Source organism: Hyperoodon ampullatus (assembly GCF_949752795.1).
Source record: "Hyperoodon ampullatus genome assembly, chromosome: 13".
Taxonomy (NCBI): domain Eukaryota; kingdom Metazoa; phylum Chordata; class Mammalia; order Artiodactyla; family Ziphiidae; genus Hyperoodon; species Hyperoodon ampullatus.
In genome coordinates this window covers 58,173,838-58,190,740 of record NC_136926.1, presented here as the reverse complement: position 1 = coordinate 58,190,740, position 16,903 = coordinate 58,173,838, and the positions used below count along the sequence as shown (strand labels likewise).

General features: G+C 35.3%; 1 protein-coding gene across 1 annotated transcript in view; it reads right to left on the bottom strand.

The window, feature by feature from the left end:
• PIK3C3 (phosphatidylinositol 3-kinase catalytic subunit type 3) overlaps window positions 1-16,903 on the bottom strand; it is a 144,652-nt gene that overhangs the window by 92,762 nt on the left and 34,987 nt on the right. The window contains exon 5 of the mRNA XM_079717252.1: window positions 1,522-1,608. Within this exon, the coding sequence (XP_079573378.1) occupies window positions 1,522-1,608 (87 nt within the window). The remainder of the gene's footprint in view (window positions 1-1,521; window positions 1,609-16,903) is intronic.

Sequence of the window (16,903 nt, the reverse complement as noted above, 5' to 3'; positions counted from 1 at the left end):
AGTATGTAACTAAGGACAGAGGTCATTTGAGCTTAACAGATACAATATTTACAAGTTTTTCACAATTTATAAACAGTCTTAAAATAACTTGTAATAATTTGTAAAGTTTTATCAATACACCTTAAATACACTGGGAATAGTTACTTCTTCCCCAACATATAAAATGCTGATTGTGCGTATAAATGTGTCCCCTTAAAAAAGCAAATATTATGTTAATAATGAAGTGAAAATAAAATGAAATTTAAAAGGGTGAGTAGTCCTGACCCAAAACAGTTTGAAAAATGGCTTTAAATCTATATGTATATAATCATATAGATCTAAGGAGGTCACTTAAACTGTTCAGCTTTATGAAGCATATTATAATCTATTATAATAGATAGCCTCCTATCTTTTAAAGAGTGCAGATAGAGTGAGTGAAAAAGGCTGGGCAAAGTATGCTCTAATGTTACATTGTCTACACCCAGGGGTATCTAAGTTGAAGAATAGAAAAATTAAAAATATTTTTTAATTAAAAATAGGAAAAAGAAAAAAGCATTTTGATTAAACTATTTTTGGAATGTGACTATTATCAAAATTCAAAAAAGTAAAATTTTCTTCCAGTTTCAGTATATAAGAATGTATTATGAATACATTTAGAAAAGATGCCTAGTATTCATACTGAATATAAATGTTGTTAGACAGGACTAATTTGTTTTTTAAAAATGAACAATGTCGGAGTTTAACTTTTCTAAGTGTTCACTGTAAAATGACAAATTTCTCTCTTTCCACCTGCTGAAAACTGTTGAAAGAACACAAATCAAGTCAGTTGTGCCATGTGGTGATCACTATAAGCTACGCATTTCACAAAATTGCTATTCCTCTCTCCTAATGTGATTAATATATAACCATTATTTCTGCTTTCTAGACACAGAATGTTAGGCCAAACATCTAGTATTTCAGTGCTAGTGTACAGAAAAAATTTTTTTGTCGTTCTAACTTTTGTAAAGAGTTTCACTGAAGCCATCTTTTCATTGAACATATCCTGGACCAATACTCAAGATCAAGAAAGCACACGAATTACTTGAACTCATTAAGTGTGCACAGCCCTATATGTACTAAATAAGACAAGGAATATCTTAATTGGGGAGAGGAATTGTTATTGATGACTTAAGGTAACTGAAGTGAAGAGGTTGTTCTGACACTATGTTGACAGATTTATCCAATCAACTTGGACATAAACTGCCATATGGAGAAAGAGAGAACATACAAGTGAGGCATCAAGCTTAACATAGGCTTCACTTATATGATATTTAGTACACTTATGATATCCACTACCTATTTCAGGGTTCAAAAGAACACTAAAATATAAGAAAGGCAGACATCCTAAGTTTTCCTTTTATTAGCATAAACCTCACAACTAGAGGTAATCCTCAATACTCCCACATTTGAGAGATAACTGGCAATAAATAGTTCTCCTAAAAAATTTTTCAGTTAAAATTCTGGAGAAAATATTTTGAAATAAAAAAGAGGGATACAACCCACCTCATTTATCATTTCTATTTCTCTAAATGTCAATCTGTCCAGCCAATCTACTTTCACCATGTGACCTTGTCGATGAGCTTTGGTGAGCTGCAAAAAATATATAATGGAGAAAATTTTAAGAGACAGATCTCACAGCAAGGAGGATAAAGAACGGTAATGATCATCAACATGACACTGGAAGTACTAGCTAATGCAAAGAAAAAGGAAATAAATGATATACAGATTGGGAAGAAAGAAATAATACTTTCTTTATTCAAAGGTGACATGATCATTTATGTACAAAATATTTTTAAATGGACAAAAAGCTCCTGGAACTAATAAGCAATTACAGCAAGGAGGATACAAGGTTCATATATAAAAGTCAATCTCTTTCTTATATATTGTTACCAGCAAATTTGAAATTAAAAACACAATATCAAAACACAGTATCATTTACATTAGTGCCTCCCAAAAATGAAACTGGTATAAATCTAACAAAATATGTACAAGATCTACATGAGGAAAACTACAAAACTCTGATGAACAAAATCAAAGAAGAGCTAAATTAATGGACAGATACTCCATTTAGGGTAAGATGACTCAATATTGTCAAGATGTCAGTACTTCCCAACTTGATTTATAGATTCAAAGCAATCCTAGTCAAAAAAAAAAAAAAAAAAATCTCAGCACATTATTTTGTAGATATCAACAAACTGATTGTAAAGTTTATATGGAAAGGCAAAAGATCCATAATAGCCAACACAGTACTGAAGAACAAAACTGAAAGCTATATATTACCCAACTATAAGACTTAATATATAGCTACTGTAATCAAAACAGTGTGGTACTGGCAAAATAGATAAATGGATCAATGGAACAGAATGGAGTCCAGAAAGAGTCCACATAAATAGAGTCAACGATCTTTGACCAAGAAGCAGAGGCAATAAAATGGAGCAAAGAGTCCTTTCAAATATCACTGGGATGACTGGACATGCACATGCAAACAAATACATGTAGACAAAGACCTTACACCCTTCACAAAAATTAACTCAAAATGAATCACAGACCTAAATGTAAATCGCAAAATACAGAACTCCTAGAAGATAACATAGGAGAAAACCTAAATGACCTTGGGTATGGTGACAACTTTTTAGATGCAACACCAAAGGCATAATCCGTGAAAGAAATCATTGATAAGCTGGACTTCATTAAAATTAAAAAAGTCTGCTCTGTGAAAGACATTGTGAAGAGAATGAGAAAACAAGCCATGGACCAGGAGAAAATATTTGCAAAAGGCACATATGATAAAGGAATGTTGGCCAAAATATACAAAGAACTCTTAAAACTCAACAATAAAAAAATAAGCAACCTGCTTTAAAAAATGGGCCAAAGATCTTAATAAACAACTCACCAAAGAAGAGATATGGATGGCAAATAAGCATGTGAAAAGATGCTCCACATCATATGCCATCAGGGAAATGCAAATTAAAACAATGAGAAATCATTAAACACTTATCAGAATGACCAAGATTTGGAACACTGACAACACCAAATGCAGGTGAGGATGTAGAGCTACAGGAACTCTCATTAATTGCTGGTGGGAATGTAGGTGAGGATGTAGAGCTACAGGAACTCTCATTAATGGTTGGTGGGAATGCAAAATGTACAGCCATTCTGGAAGTCAGTGTGGCAGTTTCTTACAAAACTAAACATACTCTTCTCATACAGTCCAGGAATTGCCCTCCTTGGTATTTACCCAAAGGAGTTGAATACTTAATGCCCACACAAAAGCCTGCACATGGATATTTATAGTGACTTTATTTATAATAACCAAAACTTAGAAGCACTTCAGATGGCCTTCACCAAGTGAATGGATAAACGGATACATTCAAACAATGTTATGCAGTGCTAAAAGGAAATGAGGTATCAATAAATGAAAAGACATGGAGGAACCTTAAGTACACAGTACTTGCACATTGCTAAGTGAAAGAGGTCAATCTGAAAAGGCTAGGTACAGTACGATTACAACTAAAGAAAAGGTATTGATAAAACTATGGAGATAATAAAAAGATAACTAGTTGCCCAGGGTTGGGGGAGAAGAAGGGATGTATAGGTGGAGCACAGAAGATTTTTAGGGCAGTAAAACTACTCTGTATCATACTATAATGATGGACAAATGACATTAAACATTTGTCAAAGCCCATAGAATGTACAATACCAAGAGAGAACACTGAGGTATATGGTCTTTGGGTGATTATGAGTTGTCAGTATAGGTTCATCAATTGTAAAAAATTGTAACAAATGTACCACTGTGGTGAGCGGTGTTGACAATAGGGGAGGCTATGCATGTGCTGGGGCAGAGTGTATATGAGAAATATCTGTACCTTCCTCTTAGTATTGCTGTGAATGTAAAACTCTTCAACAAAAATAAAATCTTTAAAAAATCTAAAAAATCAAAAAAAGAAGTGTTATGTCACCTTCACATTTGATATATGCCTATACACAACAGAAGCCATACACAACTATCAAGATAAGAAATGGACTTGGCTAGAGACTAATCATCATAGTTTTTACAGAAAAACAAAAAATTTTAAATGGTCTATAATCTGCCATCTAAACATGCTAAAAAATAATGAAGCCTTTCCTGAAAGTATCTCCATGGTCTATATTTCTTGCATTTTGATTATTACAAAGGGAGAAAATTATAATGATAGTTCTTCAAATTGGAAATAAACTTCTATTTTTTTCACATCTCACTATGAAAAATAACAGACAGTTACATACATAAGGCATTTTTCTGGAGCCTATAATTTACTACTCTAAGACTTAAGCACATAGGTGTGCATGTGCGCTTTACTTTTAAGAAGGAGTAATAAAATAATTAACGCTAATAAAAGAACCCGCGGTAAAAGAATTTCTAGAGTTGCAGTTGGTAGAGCCCTCTGAAGGTCTTACGTACCAACCTACCCTTTGTTTCACAAACTAAATAATACACTGACCCTTCAAATATACAGAGAATTCAAGATAATTTCCAAGGTCCTCAAACTGAAACTAGATTTTGTCTTAGAAAGTGTAATTTTAAACATCAGCATTATTCATGTATCAAATCCCCTCTTTCTTTCTAAACAAATTCATAGCATAAAGCAAAATTGAGCATTAAGGACTTCAATGGTAGCTTGTCTTTATGATTTGTCTTCATTTCCATTATACATGTTATGATGGTATTCCTACAAGGATGCCAAACACTTCTACCAATTATTATCTCTCTCACAGAACTAAAGATCTTCATCAATATTCTTTATATTCCTCAACTAAGGGACTCTTATCACAACTACATGGTCATACTATTTCAGAAATGAAAATAGTAGCTTCATACAAAAAGTCTGAGGATCACTGTAATATAAAAATATTATCAGCTTAGCTTTCTTCTGAATAACAAATTCCTTTTCACTTGAGGTCATCTCTAAATGAAAATGGATGAGGCAACAAAAAGTGTTTAGCACTATTACTCACACAAAGCAGGGACTAAACATTTTGCTGGCTCCGGTGGAACATCAGACAAATACACTAACGTGGAAACAGACTAAGAATTAGTTACAAGGGAACCAAAAGAACACCAGGCAATGTGACCTAAAGGAAAGAGTGCTAGACTAGGAGCCATTAGACCTGGGTTCTAACCCTAGCACTTCATTTTCGAATTCCATCAGTTTTGAACCCTCATGTACAAAAAGAAGTATTAATTTCTATTACTGCTAGCAAAATTCAAATAGGATAATGGATGCAAAATATGATAGGTAGTATTATTCCATACAGTCTTTAAAGAATTATATTCTCACTCATTTTGCCACATGTTCCAAACTAGTTTTTTTAAATGAATAAAAATATAAAGGGTCATATCACACCAACTACCACACTGAAGTGGCAAAGCTAGGATTTAAATCCCAGGTCTACGAAGTCCATACTCCTTCTATCAGTCTTTGCTATCTCCTCTATTGATGCATTCATAGTAAAAGATTTAAGTCTAATTAACTTTTGTAATTTTTTAAACACAAGTTTCATACTTATGATACAGTAGTTGATTCTCCACTAGTTTCCTTTGAGGAAAAAATTGACAATAGCATATTAAGTTTAGACGTGGCAGAATGTGTTGGGCATTTTTCTCTCCCTTACTAAATAATCAGACAAATCGAAAATTTTCTAAAGTCATTTCACTAATTCCAGAATTCATGTTTGCTGCTAATAAATATTACTTCCTATATAGCATATTCTTACCTTCTGCATTTAAATACTAAAAGATGACCATTCTCAACCTTACAAATAGCAACCAAAGAATGCATGGTCAAGGATGGTAGTACCATAAACTGGTAAAGCCATTTTGGAGTACAAGTTTAAATTACCTGAGATATATTCGTATTTGTGCATCACTGTTTGCAATATGGAAAACTTAGACATAAAAGAATGTAAATGTCTATCAATAGTGGTAACTGTTAAGTAAACTATGGCACACACACTAAGAAATACTATAATCAAAAAGAAAGAAAAATCCATATACCCCGATAGGAAACATCACTATGACACTGTTGAATGCAAAAGCAACTGCAGAATGAGAGGTACCACTTATGCTATGACTGTTTGTTTACAAGTTTGTCTCACACCAGACTCTTGAGATTGACAGCAGAATTTCTAGATATTTCTCTGCTTGAATCAGTTTTATAATTTCTGTTGCACTAGAAAGTTACCACTCAAAATGTCCCCTAGCTACTTGTGCTATTTATCTGATACTATGTAACAAAGCACCACAAAACTTAGTGCCTTAAAACACCACTCATTTTAATATTTTTCATGATTCTTGGAGACATCAAGAAGTCATTTTCTTGAGGACATCTGGATATTTTTTTTCTCTTAGTCTAACAGTCTCTCATAAGACTGTTGTCATGTGGTAGCTGGAGCTGGAATGTCCAAGATAGCTTCACTCACATTTCCAACGCCTTCATGGGCAAGGATGGGCTCAGGTGGGAAACCAGAGTGGTGGGGCCTCTGTCTTTCTGAAGGTACTCTCAGTGCTGCTCCCTCTCCAGGTAGTCTTTCAACATAGTCACTCCAACTAGGTAGCTGGACTTCTTACATGGTGGCTCATTATTCCCCGAAAGTGCAAAAAAACAGAAGCTTTCAAGTTGTCTTAAAGTTTAGCCCTGGAACAGGCATAGCATCAGTTCAGCTGCATCATGTTAGTTAAAAGGAGTCACAGAGCTACTGCAGATCCAACATGGAAGCGTGAATATCAGGAGGCATATTTCATTGAGGGTCACCTTTGGAGACTAGCTAGCACAGCATTTACTGGACAATCTAAGCATACAGTTGATTGCTCAATTCCAGAAGAACAAGGGGAGAGAATTTGAAGATGGCAAAGCTAGCTCTTGACTGGACTTTAGGTATCAGGTAAAGTCTAGAATTAGCTATCACAATTCCTAAATGATTAGGCCTTGCCTTCCCCTCCAAAATAAGCTCTTACTACTCTCCAACTGATGTTACACTCCAGCCACCCGTTTCAGTTCTTCAGACAATAAGGCCTTTTACTTTTAAGACTTGATGCAGATTAAATAATTAAATATTAGATGAAAATTTTTACTAAAAATTTTAGAGAACTATACAGCACTATGCAAACTGTGAGCAGTTGTTATTAGCCCATAATCTATGTCACTTCATCTCTATAGGTGCTGATGACTATGTAGACAGACTTAGGTGGTTTTCACCAGTCCAAAGCAGTTTCCACTTGTCTCCAGTTTAAGAATGTCTATAGATAATGAAGACCAACAAATGAACTTGAACAGTTTAGATTTCATTTGGGGTCTGACCTAGATCTCCCAAATGAGAAAATCTGCATTCTGTTAAACAGCAGGGTAAAACTAGTACAATCTGTTTCAAATTGCTTGTGAAGAGATAATCCTCACTAGGGTGCCCATCCTAGAAAGCAGCTAGGTCAAGATATCAGTAAAAGAGTCATTCTCTCTTTTTAAGGAACATAAGTTTCTACAGAATTCACAAGAAATCATATAGAGCTTGGAAGAGAAGCCCACTGTCACAGGAATAATAGCATAATTATTGAGCTCTAACTTCTCCAAGAATTAAATAGCAAGTTGTTTTAAAAGCTACTTAAGTAAAAGAATCTGTGTAAGAACCAAATAAGAACATGCCCAGGAAACTGCTTGGAGTACTAATCATGTATAACAGATTTAATGGGAGGACAGATACGTGCTTGAGGAAGATGCCTCAGATTAGTAGGTGTTCAATACAAGTACCAAGGACAGAACTAAAAGTAGGCCAACTTGCTACACTGTATATAGACTAGGAACAGCAGAGAAAAGGAATGTCAAACTGGATAGCTATCCCTGGGAACAGATAGACTTCCATGATCACCACAAGTCACAATTCTTTGCTCCTTATTTGTATCTGCCCTACTAGACCACAAGCTTCTTGAGTGCTAGAGCTATGAATGGTTGACAGAACCTAGCATTTATCCATTCAATGAATATTTATATTTATTGACAGGACTTCTAATGTGGAAGGGTGATAGAACAGAAAACAAATGCTTGTATACTCTGCAATTTTGTTCAAGAGCTTTGGGGAGTAAATGGGGAGCAAGGGGAAGGGAGTGACACTCAAAAGGAAGCTGGAGAAAAGAATGATTCATGCCCTTAGTCACTTTTCCCTAGTACTTATATACTTTCAACATAAATATATATTACTTAATTTGCTGTTGTAAGTTACAAACTTCCATCAGGTCCTCTGCTCTGGAGATAAGCACAGAATGTTGAACAAAAGAAGCAAGTTCCCTGCCTTCAAGAACTTAAGGTAGGGGTGAGCCATTTGTATGGTAATGCCTATATGCCCATATGGTAAATGCTTATATGTCTATATACAAATTGAAACAGTAATATGAAAGTCATGAACAGGGTGATGTGACAGAAAATAATGGGGGTTCTTGAGAAGGCCTCTCAGGCAGGTAACACTAAAGCAGAGACTTGAAGGATAAGGAGTAAGTCAAACAAACAGGATGAAATCTTCCATGCAGAGGAAATAGCTTATTTGTCAGCACATCGGGGAGTTTGATGTACCCAGGTATTAAAGAGACTAGGATGGTAGTCCTCGGTAAGTATTTAAGTAAATCAAGTTCTCTGCAAGGTGGACAGTAGGAAGATCTACACATACATAAGATGCTTACTGGGAATCATCTTTCTTGAGGTTCATCATGATCTAGATTTTTCTTTATAGTAGATACCACACTTACACCCTAAAGGAAGAAAGGGAAGAGTAAAAAGAACTGAAAAATGTTTATCTATTTCAAATCTGCCTAGGAATCTGTAGGAAGGTAAATGGGGAGAGATACACTCAAAAGGAAACTGGAGAGAAAATGGTTTCTGCTTTACAAATTTTCCCTGGCCAGTTTCTTCCATATTCATATACCGACTTTATCTTTACAAAAGGCATCAATTAACATGTATTAATCAAAATACGAGACATATGGCCCAAGTTCACATATGCTATGAAAGGTGGGCTAGTTTTGTTGGTTTATCAAGACATGGTATGATAATTCACGGAGTTTATTATCTACCTGTGAAAACAAGATGAAGAACAAGATGAACATAAGACAGAAAATAACTGATAAAAGAATTCAGAGATGTACACCAAACTTTGATCCTGGTTTTAAGCACCCACATACACCTTATGACTATGTCTGATAATTTGGAAATACAGCATACAAGCACATATCAAGCAAGCCATATAAAAATAACTTAAAGAACAATTCTCACTTTCTATTTTCAAGCTAGTAGAAAGTTTAAAATGGATAAAGGCTTTACAACAGCACAGAATTGCAAATACTTTGAACAGCCAACCATAGAGGATTGCTGAAATGAATTATGGCATATCCATACTATGCAAAACCTGACAGTTGTTACAAATCATGTTATGTAAGCATCTTAAATGACCTGGAACAATTTTGAAACATCATTAAGTGTAAAAGCAGGATTCATTTAAACACACACACAACATGATCCCAAATTAAAAATAAATACATATACATTCCATACATACATACATACATACATTTACTTATTTATTTACCAAAAGTATATCAACTAAAATACTAACGATGACTATTGTGAGTAGAGGATTAGAGGTGATTTTTACAGTCTTTGCACTTTAACAATCTTCTTCCATTGTAGATGTATGTTAGCTTGTAATAACAAAAGATGAGTTATTTAAAAACTAAAGTTATTTTAAGAACAATTAACTGTGGAGAAAACTCTGTTGAGAAAACCATAAAAGATTAGCATTTATCAAGATGATGCTAAATAAAGTTACATTACTTCATAATAAACTCAAAGAATAAAAGACCCATCTGATTAATTTAACTCAATCATATGAAATGAAAACCATGTATCAACATAATTGTTCTCTCTCAAATTATTTCTTCCAAGGGCCTTTCAACTGGGTCCAACTAAAAACCCATATAAATTAAATGGAAAAAAAACCCCATATAAATTAAAAGCTGCCACTTTTCAATATGCAGTTAATAAAAACTCCTATATAAAAAAATGTACAGGCTTAAGGTTTCAAACTTTACTCACATCAAGAAACTGTAAGAGGGAAGTTACAAGGTAAGTGGATTTTCCAAAATAAGTAGCTACGCAATAGGTGATGCTTTGGCCAGATACACTTATGTTTTCTTAGGAAATCTTAGGAGAAAAACATGACAAAGCTGTATTTTCTTTTTTCCTTTTTTTTCCCTCTGCCACTTGAAAAAATAAACAAAAAAACCCAGTCTACTCTTGTCACCAGATGGAAAACTTTCAGATTCAGAGGGCCTATGTGAATGTTCAAAATCTCTCTTGACACATTTATAGGAATACTGGCCAACAAAAATGCTTGGTACTACCATATACAGGACTAATTTTTTTCCAGCATGATCATAGAGGGTTGTGTTTATTCAACTACCCCATATCTCCTTCCTCTAAATTCCCTCAAGTTAAAGGTTATAATACTCTTTCAACACTAACACTTCCCTAAGCCTAGACTAGAACTGAGCATAAGTACTCATTAAACAGAATACCATTATTGGTCAGTAATCTATTTGCAGGATGCACTATGGCTCACTGAGAGATTTGTATTATTAAACATTATAATTGTTCAATAAACAATGAGTCCTATCCGTGTCAAATCAAATACAAGCTATGCAGTAATTTATAATTCAAGACAAAATATAGTTGTATAGGTCTTCCCTGGTGGCAGAGTGGTTAAGAATCCACCTGCCAATGCAGGAAACACGGGTTCGAGCCCTGGTCCAGGAAGATCCCACATGCTGCGGAGCAACTAAGCCCATGCACCACAACTACAGAGCCTGTGCCCTTCTAGAGCCTGCGTGCCACAACTACTGAAGCCCACACGCCTAGAGTTTGTGCTCCACAACAAGAGAAGCCACTGCAATGAGAAGCTCATGCACCTAGAGGTTGTGCTCCACAAGAGAAGCCACTGCAATGAGAAGCCTCTGCACCGCAATGAAGAGTAGCCCCTGCTTGCCACAACTAGAGAAAGCATGTGCTCGATGCAGCCAAAAATGAATAAATAAAATAAAAATAAATTAAAAATAATATACCCAGCAATCCCACTACTGGGCATATACCTAGAGAAAACCATAGCCAGGACACGGAAGCAACCTAAATGTCCATCGACAGATGAATGGATACAGAAGATGTGGCACATATATACAACGGAATATTACTCAGCCATAAAATGAAACAAAACTGAGCTATTTGTAGTGAGGTGGATGAACCTAGAGTCTGTCATACAGAGTGAAGTCAGAAAGAGAAAAACAAATACAATATGCTAACACATATATATGGAATCTAAAACAAAAGATGGTTCTGAAGAACCTAGTGGTAGGACAGGAATAAAGACGCAGACGTAGAGAATGGACTTGAGGATACGGGGAGGGTGAAGGGTAAGCTGGGATGAAGTGAGAGAGTGGCATGGACATATATACACTACCAACTGTAAGACAGATAGCTAGTGAGAAGCACCCGCATAGCACAGGAAGATCAGCTCGGTGCTTTGTGACCACCTAGAGGGGTGGGATAGGGAGGGTGGGAGGGAGACGCAAGAGGGAGGAGATATGGGGATATATGTATACGTATAGCTGATTCACTTTGTTATACAGCAGAAACTAACACACCATGGTAAAGCAATTATACTCCAATAAAGATGTTAAAAAAATATTCACTTAAACTGAGGTTTAAAAAGGTGTTGTATCTGTATGTTAGAGTTTGCACCCGCATCTATTATAATTAATTCTTACAAAGCTTCTATCTCCCTGATTAATGAAGTCTTAGCCACAAATCTTCAATTTTACTTTGAAATTTTACATGTGTATCTTATTCAGGAAGAGTGGTATTTGCCTCTTAAAAGTTTCATTCAGTTTAACTCCTCAGAGATTAATGTAGTCTTAAAAGCACTGTTACTTTCTAGTTTTCTGGCAGAAACTATAGCTGTAAAGACAGCAACAGATTTACAGAACATGAATCGATATTCTTTTAGGGCTCAATCTTTCACTGGCAAAAACTAATTTAGTCTACTTGCTACCATCGATTTCAAGACAAATCTAAAAGTCTTGACAGTCTTAGACAACAGTAAGCAAATCAAAGTGACTGATAAAGATTCTACCACGTTATCATTAGGAATAAATTTATAAGAGATTCCCAAACTCTTCTTTTATGACACAAAAGAAAAGCAACACAGAATCAAATCCAATACACTACGTTTATAAAAGTTACACTTATTTACACAAAAACCTGTAGCATTGTGATTTATGGTGAGCACCTGTTTTCTTTCTGGGAGGCCAGAATTTTGGTAGTTGAGAGCAGAGAATGCCTGTGTGACCAGACCCCCAGTAAAAAACCTAATTTCTGAGTCTCAAATGGGCTTTTCTAAAAGGCTTCATTTTTCTTCCTGGAGAAAGCAGCACACTCAGTGTCTCTTCCTAGGCTGGGAAGGGGAAGTATAGGAAGCCTGCAAATGGATTTCTCCAGACCCCACCTGTATTTTTTTCTTTTATATTTGTATATTATTACTGTGTTGCTTATAATAAATCTTAGCTATGATTACAACTGCCTCTAAGTCCTGTGCTTTCATCATCTCATCTTGGGGGACCCCTGAAATACTCAATACTGTGATAATAATGTACACTAATAGATATTCTGTGTTAAACTATTCTTACATTCTTGGAATACATTGTGTTTGGGCATGATATATATATATATATATTTTTTTTTTTTTTTGCGGTACGCGGGCCTCTCACTGTTGTGGCCTCTCCCGTTGCGGAGCACAGGCTCCGGACACGCAGGCCCAGCGGCCATGGCTCACAGCCCAGCCACTCCGCGGCATGTGGGATCCCCCCGGACCTGGGGCGCGAACCCGCATCCCCTGCATCGGCAGGCAGACTCTCAACCACTGCGCCACCAGGGAAGCCCCCATGATATATTTTTTAATCACTTGATTCAGTTTGCTAATTTTATGCTGAAATTTTACATTTGTATTTATAAGTGAGAACTGTCTACAATTTTCCTTTCTTTCACTTTTCTTCTCTAGTTTTGGTATCATGGTCATATTGATCTCAGCAGGCTTTGTAGGTCCAGCTTAAAAAACCACTTGAGTTTGAAGAAAGGAGAATAAAGGGGGAAGAATTACTCTAACCAATATTAAGGTTCACTATATAGCTATAGTAGTAAATAATATCTTCTTCCTTTTTGTTTTGATTCCTTGATTTATGTTTTATGGTTTTATATTACTGTTTTATTTTTAAATAGTTTTTTTAATTTTCAATATTCCATTATCTGAATTTCTGGTGGATATATTCCAGTTGTTTGTTATGATTACTGATTTTGGCTTCCATTGGTTTAAAATTTTAGATTGCAAACTCATCTTTTGTAGGGCTTACCTTCCTAAGTGGTTATACCTATTTTACTGCTACTTCATATTATTAGCTGTTTGTTGGGGGAGGATTTTCAGTTTATCTTAGTCTTCCACATTACTGAAACCAGAAACCAAACCAAACATTATTTGCTTATCTGCTATTGATGTTAGAGGAACCTAGAGAAAGAAAGAGATGTATTAGAAAACTAAGGCTGGCAAATGTTTTGATTTTTAGAAATTTGATTTATAAGCTAGATATCATTTTTGTTTATAAATCCAAGAATAGATTATCAAAGTGATGACTTACGTGGACTTTTAAACCAGTACCCACATAATGATATTTGTAGTTAGATTTTAGAGAAATGAGGAACATGGAATTTTCAGGGAGGTGTTTTGGTAATTAAAAGCATTACCTTTTATTTTATGCTTTTAAAATTAATGGAACAAAATTTATGGAAGATTTAAATAGTAATGAGGTACATTATAACTGGGTAGAAAGACTGGCAGTCAAAAACCCTGATTTATAGCTCTCACAGTGGCTCATTGAATAACCAGCTATTTCTGTATTTGTGGACATTTTTCATTGATAGAATGTGGTCAGCTGGACTCTACTCTGTTAATTACAGGAATCATAACAGTGTCATCATCATGATGATTTTTTTTCAGCTATTCTGAAAAGGAAACAGCCTCAGAGACCATTTTCTTTATAGTACAGCAAGTTGATTAAGTATACTTTTCTTGGCTTCTGAATACATTTCTACCCTGAAGTAGCTTTGTGAAATAATTTTCATGAATAAACTGACATTCTGGGTAAAATCAGTTTAAGAAAATAAATTATTTAGTAGGACCTATTAATGATCTGTCTCCCTTATTATAATTATGTAATTTACTATTTTCAGAATATAACATGAAGTTCCTAGAGATACCTTCAAATTTTATGTTAGGGCTTTCCGGGGAAAGTTGGTATTCTCTGTAATGTCTCTTTACATTAAGAAAAGTGTCCTTTCAGCCACATGTAAATCAATGAAGTTAGTATACTCCTTCACACCAAACACAAAAATAAACTGGAAATGGCTTAAAGACTTAAATATAAGATATGACACTATAAAACTCCTAGAAGAGAACACAGGCAAAACATTCTCTGACATAAGTCGTAGCAATACTTTCTTAGATCAGTCTCCCAAAGCAAAAGAAATAAAAGCAAAAGTAAACAAATGGGGCCTAATCAAACTTGTAAGCTTTTGCACAGCAAATAAAACCATACGCAAAATGAAAAGACAACCTACAGAGTGGGAGAAAATATCTGCAAGCAATGTGACTGACAAGGGCTTAATTTCCAAAATACACAAACAGTTCATATAGCTCAATATCAAAAACAAAACAAAACAAAACAAAAAAACCCCACATCCAATCAAAAAGTGGGCAGAAGAGCTAAACAGACATTTCTCTAAAGAAGACATACAGATGGCCACCAGGCACATGAAAAGATGCTCACCACTGCTAATTATTAGAGAAATGCAAATCAAAACTACAATGATACCTCACCTCACACCAGTCAGAATGGCCATCATCAAAAAGTCTGCAAATAATAGATGCTGGAGAGGGTGTGGAGAAAAGGGAATCCTCCCATACTGTTGGTGGACATGTAAATTGGAGCAGCCGCTATGGAGAACAGTACATAGGTTCCTTAAAAAACTAGAAATAGAGTTACCATGTAATCCAGAAATCCCACTCCTGGGCATATATCAGGAAAAGATGAAAACTAGTTCAAAAAGATACATGAGCCCCAAGATTCATAGTAGCACTATTTACAACAGCCAAAATATGGAAGCAACCTAAGTGTCTATAGACAGATGAATTGTTAAAGAAGATGTGGCATGCATGTATCTTTTCTATTATATATATTATATAATATATATTATATTCCACTACTCAGCCATAAAAAAGAATACAATTTTGCCATTTGTAGCAACATGAATAGACCTAGAGATTACCCATACTAGGAAAGTAAGTCAGACAGAGAAAGAAAAAAAAAGACAAATATCATGATATCACTTACATGTGAACTCTAAAAAATGGATATAAATGAACATATTTACAAAGCAGAGACAGACTCACAGACATAGAAAACAAACTTATGGTTACCAAAGGAGAAATTAGGGAGGGAATAAATTAGGAGTTTAGGATTAACAGATATACACAACTATATATAAAATAAACAACAAGGACCTACTGTATAGCACAGGGAACTCTATAATATCTTGTAATAACCTATAATGGAAAAGAATCTGAAAAGTTTATGTGTGTGTATATGTATATGTACACACATATATCACTGAATCATTTTGCTGTATACCTGAAACTAATACAACACTGTAAATGAACTATTCTTCAATTAAAAAAACAAGTTTGTAACAACCAGACACACCCTTTTAGTATAAAAGAAGCCTAAATTCTACCTCGGGTAAAATGGTTCTTTGGGACACTAGTCCACCATCTTCTCAGTCTGTTGGCTTTCAAAGTAAAATCACTTTTCCTTGCCCCAACACCTAGTCTCTCCATTAATTGGCCTGTTATGTGGTAAGCACTAGGTGCTTGCACTATGTAACAGTAACAACAACTGAAGCCTAAGTACTATTTGTAACACCAGTTCATTTATAGCACAAATATTTAATGGGTGCTCATTCACCACAGGCAAGTCACTGTTTATTGAGTCACTAGGCACCATCTTTTATGCTATACCTGAGGACCTGCAGGAATATACATTGTTTTATTTCATACTCACTCTGCCTTTTCTCCTATTTTTCCAATTTAATCTTCTTGATAAGAACGACACATTCTCTATGCAAACTAATTCTTCACAATCCTTAAACCTAAAACACATCACTGATACTTATCTTTGGAAAGATGTTTACATAAAGGATTTAAAGACCTGATTTTAGGTCCTGGTTCTATAACTTACTGTTTATTTGAAAAGTTAACATAAATCACTTAACTTCTCTAAGCTTCCATCTTTTCAGGAGTTTAAAACAATGTATATTTCATGAGTTACAAAATACTGTATAAAGGAGCTTCAAGATGGCAGAAGAGTAAGAAGTGGAGATCACCTTCCTCCCCACAGATACATCAGAAATACATCTATATGTGGAACAACTCCTACAGAATTCCTACTGAACGCAGGCAGAAGACCTCAGACCTCCCAAAAGGCAAGAAACTCCCCACGTACCTGGGTGGGGCAAAAGAAAAAAGAAAAAACAGAGACAAAAGAATAGGGACGGGACCTGCACCAGTGGGAGGGAGCTGTGAAGGAGGAAAGGTTTCCACACACTAGAAGCCCATTTGCAGGCAGAGACTGTGAGTGGCGAAAGAAGGGAAGCTTCGGAGCCACAGAGGAGAGAGTAGCAACGGGTGCAGAGGGCAAAGCAGAAAGATTCCC